At 48.7% G+C, this 19,317-nt stretch overlaps 3 protein-coding genes across 3 annotated transcripts; 2 read left to right on the top strand and 1 right to left on the bottom strand.

Moving 5' to 3' along the window:
* Nucleotides 1–963: 963 nt before the first annotated feature.
* LOC112898279 (ervatamin-C-like) lies at nucleotides 964–2,138 on the top strand. The gene is made up of 2 exons (XM_025966636.1): nucleotides 964–988; nucleotides 1,105–2,138. The coding sequence occupies exons 1-2, from the start codon at nucleotides 964–966 to the stop codon at nucleotides 2,136–2,138; spliced, it is 1,059 nt and encodes a 352-aa protein (XP_025822421.1).
* Nucleotides 2,139–8,391: 6,253 nt separating this feature from the next.
* LOC112898278 (caricain-like) lies at nucleotides 8,392–11,225 on the bottom strand. The gene is made up of 2 exons (XM_025966634.1): nucleotides 11,044–11,225; nucleotides 8,392–8,791 (listed from the first exon to the last, which is right to left on the bottom strand). The coding sequence occupies exons 1-2, from the start codon at nucleotides 11,223–11,225 to the stop codon at nucleotides 8,392–8,394; spliced, it is 582 nt and encodes a 193-aa protein (XP_025822419.1).
* Nucleotides 11,226–11,236: 11 nt separating this feature from the next.
* Nucleotides 11,237–11,653, top strand: LOC112898277 (caricain-like). The gene has a single exon (XM_025966633.1). It carries the CDS (start codon nucleotides 11,237–11,239, stop codon nucleotides 11,651–11,653), a length of 417 nt encoding a protein of 138 aa, XP_025822418.1.
* Nucleotides 11,654–19,317: the final 7,664 nt, after the last annotated feature.

Below are 19,317 nucleotides of genomic sequence, written 5' to 3'. Positions count from 1 at the left end.
CTCCCTGGCCTCCTCGTCCTCCTGCTTGATCCTCCCCACCTGGCTGTGGACCGGCGGCGCCTCCGGCTGCTCATCTTGCTCCAACTTCAACACACCCCTACCACCTTCCTCCGGCATCCGCCGCTCCGTCTCGAACATCTTGCTCTCAGACCTCCAAGTTCCAAGACCCTAGGGTCACAGCGTCATGTATATACAGTGCCGGTCCTGGACAGGTGCGGGCGGTGCCCCCGCACCGGGCCTCCAGCCAGCAGGGGCCCCCTGTTTATATTACACTTAATAAAATAGTTTATTAGATGAAATATTGAAGCCAGGCCTAGCACTCTTTGTTACAGGGCTTTGTTACCCATAAGCACTCTTTGTAACAGGCCTTTGTTACCCATAAGCACTCTTTGTAACAGGGCTAGAGTGCTAAAGAATGGGATAGAGAGAGAAGGTGAGAGGTAGAGAGGGTCTTTGTGGGGGATATAATTCTTTGCAGGGATCAGTTGGTGGGTGAGAAATGAGAAATGGTTATGAGAGAGGCACTTTTCAACTGTTGGGAGAGAACGTTGCGTCCAACTGCATTCATTCATTTTTTTGTTCTTCTAGTGCCAGCATCTTTAATTTGCCGACTGTGAAAAAAAATATTGTTAGGGGTTAGGAGATGATCAGCTCATGGTTAGGTTAGGGGTTAGGAGATGATCAGCTCATGGTTAGGATGGGATGTGGCCTTCGATTAGATGAAAGAGAGTAATTAAGTGACTTTTACCGATCATTCTTGAGACATGCTCTTGCTCCCTGTCCACCCCGCTGCGTGCCCACGTCGCCATCTATAAAGTGCCGCCGCCAATAGCAAGCTAAACAGCTCCAGCAGCTAAAAGGAGTGAAAACGGACAGAAGAGAGTACGAAGGATAAGTTCATACCACACCTCTACGGTGTGTACAACTACTGCAGCCCCCATCCCGGTCTCGTCCACGACAATCATGGCCGGTCAAGCAATAGCAGCCGGTTAGTATTTCAAAATTATTATTTTGAGGCATGCAATTAATTTCTGACCAACGTTGATATTAATTTGTTGTGCATAAGTATTTTATTTAAGTATTTTGATTCTGCCCAACGGTCAGTTTTAGGTATTTTGCTCGCGCTGGCATTGCTGGAGCCGACGGCGGCCGCCGGCCTGAAGTTCACCACGCACGACCTCCGCTCGGAGAAGGCTGTGAGGCAGCTTTACGAGCGCTGGTGCAAGCACTTTAAAGTAGTGCGCAAGCAAGAAGAGAAGGTCCACCGCTTCGCCAACTTCAACCAGACGGTGCACCACGTCGCATCCCATACTGTTCGAGTTGCAGACGAGCCTCTGCGACTCAACGGTTTCGCGGACGCGACATGGGCAGAACTTGAAGCGTGCAGGTGTCGCATGACTCCGGAGGGACGCCGCAACCTCGCACCTGTGCCCGTCAAAAGGCGCGGCGGTGACGGGAACCTCACGCTCCCAGACAGCATCGACTGGACTAGCAGGATATGCGGCCAAGGCCGGCCGTGCATAAGTCCAGTCAGGAACCAGTTTTTATGCGGCTCCTGCTGGGCGTTCGCCGCGACGGCGGCGATCGAGAGCCACCTCGCCATCAGACCAGAGGCGAGCATAATAGTGCAGCTTTCGGAGCAGGAGCTAGTTGACTGCGATCACGCAAGCCATGGTTGCAAAGGCGGATTAGCCATCAAGGCCTTCAACTATATCAACCAAAATGGCATCACGTCGCGGCAGAACTACCCTTATAGAACTTTTCAGCGGGAGAATGGTACGTGCTTAGCTAGGACCACACCGCGCACAAACATAACCATGATCGGGTGGACACAGCTAGAGCCGCATAATGAGTACGAGCTCCTAGCGCAAGTTACCTCCGCTCTGGTCGTCGTCGCCATCTCCATCGGAGATAACAACACCGAGTTCAGGGGCTACGCGGGCGGCATGTACTGGGGCAAGTGCGGAACTAAGATCGATCATGAGCTCTTGCTCGTGGGTTACGACCCCGACTCCTACCTTCTGAAGAATTCTTGGGGACAATCATGGGGGGATTTCGGCTACCTCTTACTTCCTAGGACTCATAATTGCGGGATCCTCGAGAGGGGTGGCTCTTACCCTGTGATGGGTTGGGACTAGTCCATCCAAGGGATTCGAGATCGATTGCGTGGGGTTATAAATGTGATCGAGTCTCAAAAGTAGAATGTATTTATTTTTCTACAGTTTACTTATTGGGGGTCGTACTCTTTTCCTCGCTGGGAGCTCCCGATGGAGTGAGGTTTTTAACGAGGCGACACCGATGTAACCATCTATAATTGTAAATAAAGCTATTGCTCCTAAATGTTATGGTCTCATCCTTGATATGTATTCATCTCTACTGTAAAAGAGGCGGCAACATATCAAGTTAAACAGTTTCCTGGTCAGAGCATATACAGCTTCCGTAGAAAATCACTAGGACACGTGCTGCTTGGGACAACATCCCGGTCAGAGCATATACAGCTTGCGTCGCTCTGCACAAAAGGCGACGGGCAACGCTGGCGGTTCCCTGGTCTGTTTCGCCGGGTGCGTAGAAGAAACGGCCAAGAGTTGGTGAGCCACGTTTCACATTGTTGCTTTCACAGAAACGGAACGGCTTCTGCAAGCCTTTTTCGTTTTCTGGAGAAACCTGGCATTGGAAGGCTGCTCGATCTCCAGAGGAGGAGGAGGAGGAGGAGGAGGTGGAGCAGTGGTAGCAGCAGCAGCAGCAGGGGGTGTGGTGGATTGCTCTGCTGCTTCTCCGTGCTGTGCTAGGAAGCCAGATTGGGATGGGGAGGGCAGGTGGAAGGCCTCCAGCTCCGGGCGCGCCCACTCGTCGGCGGCATGGTGCGCGCCGAGGACGACGACGCGCGCCCTGATCTCCTCCGGGTCGGCAGCGGCGCCGGACATGGGGCAAAGAATCCACCTCGGCACTCGGCAGCAGGGGCAGAGCAGAGCAAATTAAGCAGGTGAAGAGGGCCGCTGGCCGCTGGGTGGGATTGGAAGCCTACTGCCTGCCTGCCTGCCTCTCCCCTCCTCTTTGTACTCTTCTTATAATGGCCGCCCTGCCCTGCTTGGATGGCCTTGGGATTGGATTGGAGAAGAGACCTCAGCTCACCTCACCTCAGCTGTGTATGCTTTGCTCCCGGGTTTGTACTCGACGACTACTGTGGTAGCCTGGTAGGGTAGACTACCCGTACTGTACTGCACCGAGCTACAAGTAGGTAGAAACTTGTTGTACCGTACTCATCAGTCATCAGCTCAGCTGTGTTTTTTTTAAAAGATTGATCACTCGCAAGCCAAGCGAATGACTACAGCTAAAATATTTTAAAAGAGTTTATAGACTCTCCTAAACCTCAGATGAGGATTTTACACGTAAGAAAAGAAAACTAAAAAATTGAGCTTCAATCTTTTTCTTCATCCCCGTTTCAATCTTGTGATATATCCATACGATATCAATCCATCACATCTCTCATCTATTAGAAACTTTATGTTCGAATTATCTGTTGCTCGCCAAATCTCTTTGCTATACCCCCTCCAAGCGTATAGGTATAGAGAGACATTAACATCGCCTCCTGCGAGAAAGTGGCACAAAAAGGTGTCACCTATGCTGATGCTGGCGTAATGACGACTAGGATTCCCTCGAATGATTTCCCGTAACACCAAGCTTCAACATGGCTATATAGTACGGGTAGCGCATCGCAGAGCCTTCATGAACACGAAGCGGCGCCATTGCCGGCTGGAGTGAGACCATATTGAGATTTCACCCTGCGCTCACCGCAGCCACATCCACAAACCTGCGCTAGTAGACTAGACACCGAAGAGACCGTCGCCAACCAGACGCGAGCGGCGCAACCATTAGGAACGCTCATGCCAGCGGTCCTTCTCCCGAGGGTCCAACAAGCTCAGCAACTCCTCCACCACGAGCCGTCGCTGCCCCTCCCCGATCCGAGTCCCCCCACCCATCCCGCCGATCAATGTTTTCAAATCAAAAAGTTGTGTGCAGTCCTAAGGTCCTAATAAGATAATTAGTCGTGATTAATCTGGAAGCTGAGCATAAAAGCACACACCAACAATCACCTAATGACATGAGAGAGACTCATACCTAAAATTTAATGAGCCACCAAATTACCAGCCAAAAGGTCAAAACCATCGGTGGCCCAAAAATTCTCAGAGCTTGCTGTAAAATAGTTGTCCCACGCTAATAGGCCGACTTTTTATGATTAGTTGATGATTAGTCGGACGACCAGACTTCTCGTTGAGATAATCTTCTCGGTGGACATGATCGGTGCTAGCAAACCTATAAGCATGATCAATTGTGACTAATCGCGATTAATCGGCTAAGCCGCTGAAGTAGGCTAGAGCACTCTGGTGCATATTGATGCGGATGCTCTGAGCGCGAGGGATCTGCCGAGGAAGGCCCTACTGCCGCCTTCCTCGCGGCTACCGGACTTCCGGCCAGTCGCTCGGGCAGTGGCATGGGAGGTGAGCCCTGGCGGCGGCGCCCCTAGGAAGGGAGGTAGCCCCGGCGGCGACGCGTCTAAGGGGCTCGCGCCCGTGTCACCCACGGGGACGACAAGGGGTCCGGAGCTCAACGGCTAGCTGCCGATTGTAAATGTAATTTCATCACCTCAGCTGTGTGAGAATGCTTGATTGTTGTACCGTAACCTCCATTCCATTCCATTCCATGTTGGTTGTTGTACCCTTGGTCCGTCTTGGCAGCTTCCGCCATTCCTTTCTATATTCACTCACTCTAAGATCATCCCTTTTCCGCCCTTCAACTAAGTTGTAACGGGTTATTCTGATTTTCTCCTAGACTAGAAATATATATATCGTCTGGTCTGCGACTGCTGATCGACATGGTCCCTTCCCTTGTGTCAATGATTTCCTTTGTTTAGGAAAACATTAGTAATACTGTACAAGTACTACTCACTCTACATTCTGAACTTGAAATCTATCTATCTGAACTCTGAATGAGCTAGTGGAACATGGAAATCTATCTGAACGCGGAAAGATACACATAGAAGAGGGAAGGAAGGTGCTGGCATCGAGGCTCTCCGACAGACAGACAGACAGGGTTGAGCTAGCACTGGAGTCGATTGGAGGATCCTGCTCCAAGCCAGAGCTAGCACGGATGCTGCCCGGATGTAATAGCCATTGCCGTGCATGCTTCGTGCCAGAAATTACCTACTGTTACTGTTAGGAAGGGAATGAGGGGAGGAGTATGAACAAAGCCAAGCAGCACATTGGGTTGGGTTGACGGTCTGAAGCAGGTCAGGGCAGCAGGCATGAAGATCGAGGGATTAAAAAAATAAAAAAATGAGTCGTCGTCCATACCTTCGCATCCATCGCATGCGGTAGTGCAGGCTTTTGCGGTTGATACATATTTGGAGTATCAAATGTAGACTAATAGCAAAATAAATTACACATTCTGTCTGTAAATTGCGAGATGAATTTATTAAGTCTAATCAATCCGTTCTTAGTAAATATTTACTGTGGCATCATATTGTCAAATTATGGCGCAATTAGGTTTAAAAGATTCGTCTCGCGATTTATATGCGAACTGTACAATTGATTTTTCATTTTATCCATATTTAATACTCCATTTATATGTCCAAATATTCGATGTGATGTTTTTAAACAAAATTGTTTTTTTTCAATGCAGCGCAATGTGGACGCGATTAGGGGCGGAGGGCCCGTTATTGCCCGGTATTGCCCGGGCAATACCTCGGCTCGGCCCAGCCCAATAAAAAAAATCTAACCCTAGTCTGCTCCCCACCGGCCCACCGTGACTCTGCTCCCCACGACCCCTGCCCACCGTCATACCGTGACTGCAGCTGCAGCCCCGCGCGCCGCCGCCCGCTCGCCCGACGCGGCCGCCGCGCCGCTCGCCCGCCGCCGCCCGCTCGCCCGCCGCCGCCCGCAGCCCCGCCTGCCGCCCGCCCGGCGCGGCGCCGCCCGCGCGGCGCCGCCCGCAGCCCCGCCCCCGCCCGCCGCCGCCCGCAGCCCCGCCCGCAGCCCCGCCCGCCGCCCGCTCGCCCGCCTCTGCCTTCTGCGCCTCTGCGGACTGCGGTAGTGCGGTTCTGCCCTCAGCTTGAGGCCTTGAGCCCTTCTGTAATATGTAATCTGTATTTATCTGTCAAGTGTCAAGACGTCAAGTTCTTGGTTTCCTCTTTGGTTTTCACTTTTCAGGGCACTGCTAAGAGAGTCCGGTGACAGAGATTTGAGAATTTGTGGAGCTGCACATTGGCGCCGCTCCGGCCGCCGTCCTTGCCGTCTTGCTGAGTGCCAGTGCCCCGCCGCCATCGGCCATCCTAACCATGGTTGGAAATAGCAAGGGGAAGAAAAAAATTAACCAAAATGGTATATTTTTACTCATTGTCTAGTGTCTAGACTCTAGGTCTCTAGCAATGTCTAGGAATTTATAGGTATATCATTATTAACTTATTTTTATCTTTTTTTGCAGATTTTTAATTGCTATATTGTAATTGATATTTGGTTATTAATTTATCATGATCGCGTCATCACGATGACCTCTTGATAAGGTATTTTTTCGCTCTCATTTCAGTCTCATTTTACATTTGTTTGTCGTGAAAAACGTTTAAATTGCGGCATGATTTTTTTAGCTCGTTGTCTCGGCAATACCTTGATTTTATCGCGTCCTCCGCCACTTACGCGAATTATACATATCGATCGCTGCGCTGCGCTGCGCTGAGCACATCGATCCAACCGAGGCTTGGACGCCAAGACCTGCCTGCCTGCCTGCCTGCCTGGGACCAATACTCTCTTGCAGTCCTGCTGCCAGTATGAACAATGAACCGCCATGAACTGGACCGACCAGCTGATGACTGTTTGTTTTAAAAGAAAAAATAACGTAACCTTTCTTTGATTAAACATGAACGATAAACAGAAAGCCAATCTAACAAGAGGCCTAAAAACCAACCAGAAGCAGATTCCTGGAACAATGCCTTCTTAGATTGGTGCAAAGCATCAAACGTGCAGCCGGAACATTCAACCCATTTGAAATGCCTAACTGCACATATATCTAGCCGAACCTTTGGAACACAAAGATCTACCATAACAGATTGGATCTACTAATCAAGACAGAGCAAGGTGCTGGCTCCGCACCCGCAGGCGCGCGTGAAGACAGCTTAACGCTTATAAGCTAACAGCAGAACAAGAATATAGCATGAAATACTACTGCAGCACTACAAATGTTAAGATAACTAGCATTACTCGCCATCAAAAACACTTCCGCACAAGTAACGCAGAGATAGCAAATTAAAGCTACGCTGCCCCGATCACGCTAAGCCTGATCGAGGCGACATGGCGATTACCTGACGGAAACCCTAAAACAGGGGTGGCGATGCGCCGAGAGTTGTTGTGTTTGATTGATCTGTCGATTCTTCCATTACTGTTCGCATGGTACATATTTATAGTCCGGAGACTTGATCTCTATAACTAATCCTAGCTGATCATGACTCAATCTCTAACTTACTATATTTAAACTACTTTTACTAGATACATGGCCATTCAGGCCCTTAACTTCCTCGCGCAGAGGCCGATTCACAACCTGTCACGATGACTTCCTCCAGCCCATGTTGTTCTCGGCCCATCTCCTGGCCCGGTCAAATTATGGCGATAACACGGCGCTAGCGAGGGGAACGAGGACGTCGTGGCAAGGAACTGACTGGCGCACGTCTTAGCGGCGGAACAGGCCTGGTGCACAGGCCCGGGAGGTGTTAGGTTTTTTTTGAAAAAAAATGATAGCAGGTGGGGGAGCTTAGGCGCAAAATCATCCCATCTCTCACCCCATCCATTGGATTGGTATCCCGTGGATCTAATTCAAAGTTTTAGGTCCCCTGATTTGCATTTATTATGTTGCCTTTTTTATAGTAGAGATGAGGCGGCTGCAGCAGAGAGAGGCGGAAGTTTGGGTGGCATTTATAGGGGCGGTATCGAATTGGTGTCCTGTGGATATGATTCAAAGTTTTAGGTTCCCTGGTTTGCACTTGATATGTTGCCTTTTTTATAGTAGAGATGAATACGTATCAAGGATGAGACCATAACATTTAGGAGGAATAGCTTTACTTAAAATTATAGATGGTTACATCGGTGTCGCCTCGTTAAAAACCTCACTCCATCGGGAGCTCCCAGTGAGGAAAAGAGTACGAGCCCCCAATGAGTAAACTGTAGAAAAATAAATACATTCTACTTTCGAGACTCGATCATGTTTATAGCTCCATGCAATCGATCTCGAATCCCTTGGATGGACTAGTCCCAACCCATCATGAGGTAAGAGCCACCCCTCTCGAGGACCTCGTAGTTATTTGTCCTAGGAAGGAAGAGGTAGCCGAAATCCCCCCCATGATTGTCCCTAAGAATTCTTCAGACTGTAGAAGTCGGGGCCGTAACCCACAAGCAAGAGCTCCTGATCGTTCCCAGTTGTGCACCTACCCCAGTACATGTCGCCCGGGTAATCCGCGAACTCGGTGTTGTTCTCTCCGATGGAGATGGCGACGACAACGGGAGCGTAGGTAACTTGCGCCAGGAGCTCATACTCATTATGCGGCTCTAGCCGGCTCCACCCGATCATGTTCATGATCATGCACGGTGTGGTCCTAGCTAAGCACGTACCATTCTCCTGCGGAAAAGGGTTATAAGGGTAGTTCTGCCGCGATGTGATGCCATTTTGCCTGACATAGTTGAAGGCGTTGATGGATAATCCACCTTTGCAGCCTTGGCTCCTGTGATCGCAGTCAACTAGCTCACTCGGCCTGCATGTGCACAGTGCCAAAAGCCTAAGTTACGCGCAAAAGCACACCACATGTCGGCAAAAATTGGAGACAATGCACATGCCATAATTGCCATGCTTCATGTTGAAGTGTAGAATAATCTAGAACTAGATATTTTAGCATGGTACAAATATAAGAAACTAGATAAGGATGAGGAGGGTTCTAGAGTTGGGATATTTTGTATTGAAGAGTGTGCAAGTTGCCATATGGCAACACCACAATTATCATGAGCACCTATAAATAGAGGTGCTCCTCCCTCCTATCTGATTTCTCAACAATGAGTGCGGCCAATTATTAGCATATACATGTAGAACGTAGTATAATTAATAAAGACCAGAAAGCTAAGACACGGTCATTAAGAAAGGATCCATCGATAATTGAGACTTGGGGTATTTGAGTAATATACAAAATTATGTAATTGGGGAATTGGTGTAATAATATTGGAATTATGTAATTAGGAATTGGTGCCTCAAAATAATAATTTTGAAATACTAACCGGCTGCTATTGCTTGACCGGCCATGGTTGTCGTGGACGAGACTGGGATGGGGGCTGCCGTAGTTGTACACGCCGTAGAGGTGACCCTGTTATTGGCGGCGGCACTTTATAGACCTGGCGACGTGGGCACGCAGCAGCGGGGCGGGCGGAGAGCAAGGGCGTGTCTCAACTGCCCGCGGCTGCTACTCCACCAACGAGAATGCTCCAACCCGCTACCAGTCTAAATATAGAGTATATGGCACTTGATATAGATTACGCCCTTGCTCTCCGCCCGCCCCGCTGCTGCGTGCCCACGTCGCCAGGTCTATAAAGTGCCGCCGCCAATAACAGGGTCACCTCTACGGCGTGTACAACTACGGCAGCCCCCATCCCAGTCTCGTCCACGACAACCATGGCCGGTCAAGCAATAGCAGCCGGTTAGTATTTCAAAATTATTATTTTGAGGCACCAATTCCTAATTACATAATTCCAATATTATTACACCAATTCCCCAATTACATAATTTTGTATATTACTCAAATACCCCAAGTCTCAATTATCGATGGATCCTTTCTTAGTGACCATGTCTCAGCTTTCTGGTCTTTATTAATTATACTACGTTCTACATGTATATGCTAATAATTGGCCATACTCATTGTTGAGAAATCAGATAGGAGGGAGGAGCACCTCTATTTATAGGTGCTCATGATAATTGTGGTGTTGCCATATGGCAACTTGCACACTCTTCAATACAAAATATCCCAACTCTAGAACCCTCCTCATCCTTATCTAGTTTCTTATATTTGTACCATGTTAAAATATCTAGTTCTAGATTATTCTACACTTCAACATGAAGCATGACAATTATGGCATGTGCATTGTCTCCAATTTTTGCCGACATGTGGTGTGCTTTTGCGCGTAACTTAGGCTTTTGGCACTGTGCACATGCAGGCCGAGTGAGTCTTCTGAGCCGCTAGCTCTTGCTTCGCACAGGCCTTAAGAACAGGCCGTAGGTCGCGGACTGGGCTCCCATAAGCTGCGGGTGGCAGGCTGTTATGCATCGAAATTCAGACGGGCCGTAAGCTGCGAAATGGGCTGCTGAAGCATTTTTTGCATAGCCGATTTCCTGGGCAGTAAACTTTGAGAATAAATCAGTTAGATACATCTCGACGGCGGGCCATTTCAATTGTTAAGCTGCAGACCAGTAAAAAAAATTGAGATGGGCTTGCGCTGATGTTTTCTTATTTCAATTATGCTAATCAAATTATAAGTTGCATGATTAGTTAATTAAGTGATAAATCTCTGAGTAAAAAGAGCCAACGCGAAATTTATTTCAGAATTATTATTTTGAGGCACGCAATTAATTTCTGACCAACGTTGATATTAATTTGTTGTGCATAAGTATTTTATTTAAGTATTTTGATTCTGCCCAACGGTGATGCAAAATTGTTCATTTTTTTTCAGTTTTACGTATTTTGCTCGCGCTGGCATTGCTGGAGCCGGCGGCCGGCCTGAAGTTCACCAGCTCGGAGAAAGCTGTGAGGCAGCTTTACGAGCGCTGGTGCAAGCACTTTAAAGTAGGCGCAAGCAAGAAGAGAAGGTCCACCGCTTCGCCAACTTCAACCAGACGGTGCACCGCGTCGCGTTCCGTACTGTTCGAGTTGCAGACGAGCCTCTGCGACTCAATGGTTTCGCGGACGCGAGATGGGCAGAACTTGAAGCGTGCAGGTGTCGCATGATTCCGGAGGGACGCCGCAACCTTGCACTTGTGCCCGTCAAAAGGCGCGGCGGCGACGGGAACCTCACGCTCCCGGTCAGCGTCGACTGGCGTAACAGGACATGCCAAGGCCAGCCGTGCCTAGGTCCAGTCAGGAACCAGTGGTTCTGCGGCTCCTGCTGGGCATTCGCCGCGACGGCGGCGATCGAGAGCCACCTCGCCATCAGGGGCGACCATGATAGTGCAGCTTTCGCAGCAGGAGCTAGTTGACTGCGATCACACGAGCCAAGGCTGCAAAGGCGGATTATCCATCAACGCCTTCAACTATGTCAGGCAAAATGGCATCACATCGTGGCAGAACTACCCTTATAACCCTTTTCCGCAGGAGAATGGTACGTGCTTAGCTAGGACCACACCGCGCATGATCATGAACATGATCGGGTGGAGCCGGCTAGAGCCGCATAATGAGTATGAGCTCCTGGCGCAAGTTACCTACGCTCCCGTTGTCGTCGCCATCTCCATCGGAGAGAACAACACCGAGTTCGCGGATTACCCGGGCGACATGTACTGGGGTAGGTGCGCAACTGGGAACGATCAGGAGCTCTTGCTTGTGGGTTACGGCCCCGACTTCTACAGTCTGAAGAATTCTTAGGGACAATCATGGGGGGGATTTCGGCTACCTCTTCCTTCCTAGGACAAATAACTACGAGGTCCTCGAGAGGGGTGGCTCTTACCTCATGATGGGTTGGGACTAGTCCATCCAAGGGATTCGAGATCGATTGCATGGAGCTATAAACATGATCGAGTCTCGAAAGCAGAATGTATTTATTTTTCTACAGTTTACTCATTGGGGGGTCGTACTCTTTTCCTCACTGGGAGCTCCCGATGGAGTGAGGTTTTTAACGAGGCGACACCGATGTAACCATCTATAATTTTAAGTAAAGCTATTCCTCCTAAATGTTATGGTCTCATCCTTGATACGTATTCATCTCTACTATAAAAAAGGCAACATATCAAGTGCAAACCAGGGAACCTAAAACTTTGAATCATATCCACAGGACACCAATTCGATACCGCCCCTATAAATGCCACCCAAACTTCCGCCTCTCTCTGCTGCAGCCGCCTCATCTCTACTATAAAAAAGGCAACATAATAAATGCAAATCAGGGGACCTAAAACTTTGAATTAGATCCACGGGATACCAATCCAATGGATGGGGTGAGAGATGGGATGATTTTGCGCCTAAGCTCCCCCACCTGCTATCATTTTTTTTCAAAAAAAACCTAACACCTCCCGGGCCTGTGCACCAGGCCTGTTCCGCCGCTAAGACGTGCGCCAGTCAGTTCCTTGCCACGACGTCCTCGTTCCCCTCGCTAGCGCCGTGTTATCGCCATAATTTGACCGGGCCAGGAGATGGGCCGAGAACAACATGGGCTGGAGGAAGTCATCGTGACAGGTTGTGAATCGGCCTCTGCGCGAGGAAGTTAAGGGCCTGAATGGCCATGTATCTAGTAAAAGTAGTTTAAATATAGTAAGTTAGAGATTGAGTCATGATCAGCTAGGATTAGTTATAGAGATCAAGTCTCCGGACTATAAATATGTACCATGCGAACAGTAATGGAAGAATCGACAGATCAATCAAACACAACAACTCTCGGCGCATCGCCACCCCTGTTTTAGGGTTTCCGTCAGGTAATCGCCATGTCGCCTCGATCAGGCTTAGCGTGATCGGGGCAGCGTAGCTTTAATTTGCTATCTCTGCGTTACTCGTGCGGAAGTGTTTTTGATGGCGAGTAATGCTAGTTATCTTAACATTTGTAGTGCTGCAGTAGTATTTCATGCTATATTCTTGTTCTGCTGTTAGCTTATAAGCGTTAGCTGTCTTCGCGCGCCTGCGGGTGCGGAGGCAGCACCTTGCTCTGTCTTGATTAGTAGATCCAATCTGTTATGGTACATCTTTGTGTTCCAAAGGTTCGGCTAGATATCTGTGCAGTTAGGCATTTCAAACGGGTTGAATGTTCCGGCTGCATGTTTGATGCTTTGCACCAATCTAAGAAGGGATTGTTCCAGAAATCTGCTTCTAGTTGGTTTTTAGGCCTCTTGTTAGATTGGCTTTCTGTTTATCGGTCATGTACGTTAGGCTCAACCACGTGTAGGATGTTCCGATTGCATGGTGAAAGCTGTACCGTCGTAGATTGGATTAGCTTGTTAAGTCTAGAGCGAGTTTTGTCCTTATCAGTTGCATCTGTATCATCAAGCATATATATAAGATCCGATCTGATAAAGCGCAATCGGCTATTCACAGCCGATTCCAGGGTCACCTGGGGAGCCAATCACGGCTCGGACTAATGTTTACCGTGTCTATGCATGTAGGAAAGCAGATAATAACATCTTCCTCACCTTCCTGATCAGTTATAGGTCAGGTGGCCCGCCCAGCACTTCACCAAGCTAGAGCGTGTGCCAGATCCTGGGACGTTGACCGAGGGACCAGGGCCCACTAGCCGTCCCGGAAGCCTCTCGGCTCTTCGTGTTGCCTGTCATCTCTCGCCGGTGGGTTTCGACCGACAACACGCCGCTAGCGATTCCCCCACTGCCCCGTGGCCATCGTCGCCCCTTCCCCCTCTGGCCTCCTACCCGCCCCTACCCCGCCTCCACCCTCACCATCCGTCAGGGCTCGTCATCGGCGGAGGCGGGACGACTATCAGCTCGAGGCGGAGGGTGTCACTGGACCCGTTGGATCTGCCCGGCGTGCCCCGGAGCTCCGCCGGGCGCTTGGAGTGGTGCGTGTTGCGGGCCATGGCGGGGCTTGCGGGTGCGAGCGGAAGTGCAATCTCGTCGTTCCCTATCAGCGAGTGCGGGTCATCGAGCACCGTCGGCCACCGTGGCAGTGTGCTTTGGCCATGGCAAGGGTGACCATCTCCTCCTCACCAGCCTCGGCGAGTGAGGAAAAGGCCGAATCTGAGGAATGGAACTTTCGATCATGGTGTGCTTGCAGGGAGAATTTTGTGCTTCTGTAGGTATAGACAATCTTGTTGTGCTTGTGCAGGGAGAGATTTTGCAATTCTGTAATGCAATAGAATGCAGGTAGTTCTTGTTGCAGGTACTTGTAATTGTGAAAATGCAATTGCAAAAGTTCCTGAAAATGGAACCACCAGGTTAAAAGATTGCTCCTTTCTCTCAAATTGGTGTACTAGTTACTGGGATAGTGGTGCATTGTTCATCATGAATGATCAAAGTTTTAGTATTGTAGTCAAAACCTACATCCAGATCATGCAGAGCACACTGAAATTTTCAGAACTAGCAAGGCATGACTTGATAAAAGAGAACACAGCTATTAATAAGTACTCCAAACTCTCCAGTGTCTTGTTTGCACCATGAAACCAAGTCTTAAATTAAGAAGATGAACTAAGGTCGTGGTAATTGATATTTCTTCCTTTAGCTGGGAGCAAACATTGAGGCTTTCAGCTTACTTGTCTTATGATGGATTCTCTTCCTTGGTTAATTCCATGTTTCAATTTATGCTGTCATGTGTGCACTTTGTCCTGTGGAATAAAATGGTAAGAGGACCTCGAGTATGTTTTGCCAAGTTCCTGGCTCTGGAGTACTATGTGGTGTCAAAGTTTGAGTTCTGGTGTCTTGTTCATGAAAGTAAGTAGTAACTGTGCCGTGTCAGAAAAAAAATCAGCACTACTCTGGTTTGGCAAGCTGAGGGTCCTCCAGGTATTGCTCCAGTTCACATTTCGCAGGCTGGCAATAGTTAAGGCACTTTAGCAGCTATGAATTGGTAACCTATTACAAGCAACCAACTGCCCATATCAGCAAATGACTGGACCTGTTTTGGAAGTTCTCAATGACTGTATTCTAATCACAAATGAAAACAAATATGATCAAAATGATCAAAAGTGTTCACTGGAACTTGAAATATCAGCCACCAACATTGGATTCTCTTCCAACCAACAATTGCATTCTCTTCCAACCAACAAATACAAGTAGAGTATGATGTATCTGTTAGCTACCTGTGTCAGGTAGTAATACAGTTATGATGTACAACAATTGGATTCTCTTCCAACCAATAAATACAACAAGCGTGCTCTTCTTCTTACTGGCTTTGGACAAGCAAATGGAGCAGGCACTGGTTCACACTCGGTGGTGTGTCAATCATTTCATTGAATTGAGCATTGTCCATGCATCCAATATTTCCATATTTTAGCATTCCATTTCTCAGCAAGCAGGCATGACATACCTCACTGAATTTAAGATCGAAAGTTGTTCAGTAGTTTCAGACAAAAACATGAGCCATTACAGCTCAACCAACCACTAGGATACACCCAATATAGTTTCAGACATAATTCCATAAAAAAAATTATTCTCGGTAGAGGGCTCTCTACAGTCTTCTAGGGAGAAACACCAAATCCCCTGTATCACCAAACCTCAGCTCGCTCATCTAGTTGGTGCTGTGCATGTGGCGGATCAGGTCGATCACACGAGAGCTGAAAAGAACAATGGGAAATGAGACATGATTCAGGAATTTAAGTGCTCAAAAGTGCCATTCATAGTGAGATACCGGACTATTTGAAGTGCAACTCAGGAATCCAATAGCAGGACAAATAGAGCAAAAGCTACTACTGAATCTGGCAATGGATATCAGACTATTTGAAGTTGGAGCACCTCGGGAGGCGGCGCCCTCACCGAGGAAGCGGAGGGCCATGGGCGCCGGGGCGACGGGGAGCAGCTCGGGCAGCGGCGCCCTCACCGGGGAAGCGGAGGGCCATGAGCGGCGGGACTCGCGATGGACTTGCGGCGGCAGTCGAGGAACCGTGATGGATTCCAGACGCACGGGGATGGGAGGGGCTAGGGGGTTTTCGGGAAAAAAACCAGCAGCGCCTGATATGTTGTCATACAAAAAGGGTGAGGCTGTGTTTAGATGGTGAAAAAGTTTGGGTTTTTATATTGTAGCACATTTGGTTGTTATTTGACAATTAATATCCAATTAAGAATTAATTAGTGTAATCAGATTCATCTCGTATGAATCAGTTAGACTGTGTAATTAGTTATTTTTTCAACTATATTTAATACTCCATGCATGTGTCCGAAAGTTTGATGTGATGGATACTGTACAAACTTTTTTGGAACTAAATAGGGTCTGAAACTAGCACTTTTCTTCGTCGTTTGCCCTTGGCTCCGTGGTCCTCACTCGGATACATCGCCTTCCATTTGATCATGTACCTTCCCTCGAGCCGTCCCTCCGCCCTCCGTCCAATTCCGCTCCGAACCGTCCCGCCGCCCCCGTCATCTCGCCGCCTCTTCTGCTATCCATCCAGCTGTTTGGCAGCGATTCTCCCGTCTCACAATAGAATCGGAACAGTTTCTTCCTCCCAAACGACACCTTTAATAGTATCTCCATATAGCAGTGCCCAAGAAATGATTTATTTAGCCACACCAACAATCAAAGAAGAAAATTCAAAGCGGCCCATGAAATGTTTACAATTCTAGGAGAGGACTTTCCAAGAGTCATCACGCCAGTTTGACATAGTAAATAGCGAAACAAAAAAAAACTCCCATGAGAAACAATCTTATCATAGGTTAGAGATGCATACATTTTCATCTCAAATTTACCATATTACATAAGCAACATTTTTATTCTAAAATTCTTTGGCAACAAACACAAGTGATGTTCGGATTCACATGGGTGCTTCATCTCCAGGAATGGCGCTACCTCATTTCTGTAGCAATGCACCGGCAAACCTATATAAAACAACAAGTAAAAAGCTCGGGATTAATTAGACTTAATAGATTCATCTCGCGAATTAGCGGGATCTGGAACATTCAAGCAATAGCACACTATAGTTTTTTTCCCAGCACGTGTTGAGGCTATAGCAGTCCAGCTGGAAAATCCCCCTCCCCCCCTCCGAGTCCAAGCCCATTAGCCCGTTTACCGTTGGATCCGGCTGTTGAAGCAAAATCTGGTCACACACTTGAACGCGCTAGAGCGTGCAGCAAGATCGTCAAAACGATCAACACCAGCAGCCTCTCTGCGTAGACTGGTCAGACCGGTTATGCGGACCGGTGCTCCAGGAAGACAGCGAAAGACCTAAAACCTCAAGTTCGGGAGGGACCCCGTCGAAGCTCGTGGATCTTGGGTTGCTCTGAGGTCGGCAGGCCACTCAGAACGCCATCAATCGCCGTAGAGACAAGTGAAGAACAGCAGATGGGGTTGGAAAAGTTAGGGTTTGGAGGATAAAAGGTAAAGGTAAATGCGCGAATCGATTGAGATTACCTCAATCGGCCGTGGCACTTCATATATATATAGGGTGCAGAGGTCTGTACCCATTAGGAGTTAAAACTCTAACAAATCCCGTATCAAAATACAACTCCTAACTCGGATTGGACGTTCCGGACCAGTCTGACCAGTCTTTGAACCGGTCTGACCGCCAACTTGGACCGGTCTGACCGGTCAGACCGGAGTGCAGATCTTTCAGGAGGCATAACTTCCTCATCCGGACTCCAAATTGGACGTTCCATATATCCATTTCGATCGTGTCGGCGAGATCTATGCAATGGTGCAGTCCAATTGACAATTTGACAAACTTTTCATTACTAGTCTGACCGGTTTATATGATTTTTTTACGGGGCAAGTCCTCCCCACCCTATAAATATAAAGGGTCACGGCCGATTAAGGGTATCCAATCGATCAAACACAAAATCAATCTATCTTTTTATCGTCTTTACCTTTTATCGAAACCCTAGCTTTTCCAACCTCGACATGTTGTTCTTCCTTCGTCTTTATGGCGTTTGAGGATGCCTAGCTGGCCTACCGAGCCTAGGGCAACCCAAGGTGCGCCTGCCCCGACGGGGTCCCTCCAGGGTGGGCGTTCGTTGGATCCTCGTCGGGCTACCCCGTCGAGATCGGTCTGACCGGTTGGTGCTGCAGCACTACAAGGTGCGCCGCTGCTCGCCGCACGTTCGATTGCATTCGTATGTTGGCCCTAAATCGCATCAACACACAGGAGACGCGAGTGCAGTGGAGCTCCAGCAACCGGCTCATCGCAGCAAGTGCAGGCGATGCCTGGCAATGGCACTTGCAGCTGACGCGCCTAGAGATGGGTTGGACCGGCTGCGGCTGCAGGGAACCTCCGGCCGCAGGAGCGCCGGCCTAGCGCTGCGTGGGCCGGTTCACCAAGTCTCCGTCGCCCCTCGACCACGAACCCTCGGACCGCTGCAGTGCCGCTTCGCAGTGGTCCTCGCAGCTACCCCATCGCAGGCATCGCACCTGCTCCCGCCGCCACCCCACCTGTCGGCGTTGCACCATGTGCGGCTCCACACGCGTCGCCCGCTGAGTAGAGCTGTCCACCCCACCTGCCGACTGAGGGGCCACCTCTGCGGGCCGCTCCTGCTGCTGGGTAGAGGCATGGCCAATCCCCCAGGGAAGAAGGAGGGGCTGGTCAGACAGGCAGCGAGGAGCCAATGAATCCCTAACCCTAGGACTCTAGCGGCAGCGGCGGTGCAGAACAAGAACGGGAGCGAGATGGAGAGAATTGTGAGGGAGCTGAGGTAGGCGTGCAAAGCGGGCCAAGGCAGCTGAGCAGGCAAAGTTGGTGCGGCGAAGGTGGTTGGCTGCGGTGGGCCGAAATGCAGGGCGCGCGTCAGGCTGGGCAGGGGCACGTGTCAGCTCCAGGTGAACCAAGCGCTCCTAGCCTTGCTCCTTTCATGGTGGATTGGAATAAGAGTATTTATGTTTCTAATAATATCGATTCAATTCACTTACTGCTAATTATACTTGTATAGACAAATCATAATGATTTGAACAACATAGCCAATGAGTAGGAGAATTTTACTCTCCTAAATAGACAGAGAGGTAAAATTGCAACCTTTGGAAACTTTCCAGGCCAGATAATCAAACTAGAAAATGCAGGCACAGCATGTTGTACGTGATAGATGTATCCAAGTCTTCTATTTACAGAAGAATGAATTAGGCACCATGTTTTTGTGCTGTAAAACTATATCAATTACCTTTTAGGCTTCCCCGGCATCATATCATAGATATAGTAATATATCCTAGCCTAAATTATATATCAAACTACATGAACTATACCTGGATAACATCAAGATTATTTTCTAGCAGCTTTAATTTGCACTTAATTAGATTCGTTAAGGCAACAAAATCACCTCAAAGTTTAATTTTCTAGTCTAGTGGAAATTAAGAAACGACCAAACAAAATCCATAATTAGAGGACCCATTTGATGCAAATAAATGGTAATCAACCGCATGTAATTAAAGAAACAACAAATTAATGATAATAAAGAAACTAAAAACAG

The sequence above is a fragment of the Panicum hallii genome, chromosome 6, assembly GCF_002211085.1.
Source record: "Panicum hallii strain FIL2 chromosome 6, PHallii_v3.1, whole genome shotgun sequence".
Taxonomy (NCBI): Eukaryota; Viridiplantae; Streptophyta; class Magnoliopsida; order Poales; family Poaceae; genus Panicum; species Panicum hallii.
The sequence above is the reverse complement of the archived record's forward strand: the minus strand, read 5'-3'. Positions and strand labels throughout refer to the sequence as shown.

Excerpts from the sequence above, each read along its gene's own strand:
- LOC112898278 (XM_025966634.1), bottom strand. The coding sequence starts at position 11,225 with ATGGCGAGGTGGCTCTCGATCGCCGCCGTCGCGGCGAATGCCCAGCAG. Across the intron at positions 8,792-11,043 it reads TTGACGGGCACAAGTGCAAG|GCCGAGTGAGCTAGTTGACT; the intron begins GTTGCGGCGTCC and ends GTGCACATGCAG.
- LOC112898277 (XM_025966633.1), top strand. The coding sequence starts at position 11,237 with ATGATAGTGCAGCTTTCGCAGCAGGAGCTAGTTGACTGCGATCACACG.
- LOC112898279 (XM_025966636.1), top strand. The coding sequence starts at position 964 with ATGGCCGGTCAAGCAATAGCAGCCG. Across the intron at positions 989-1,104 it reads CGGTCAAGCAATAGCAGCCG|TTTTAGGTATTTTGCTCGCG; the intron begins GTTAGTATTTCA and ends CCCAACGGTCAG.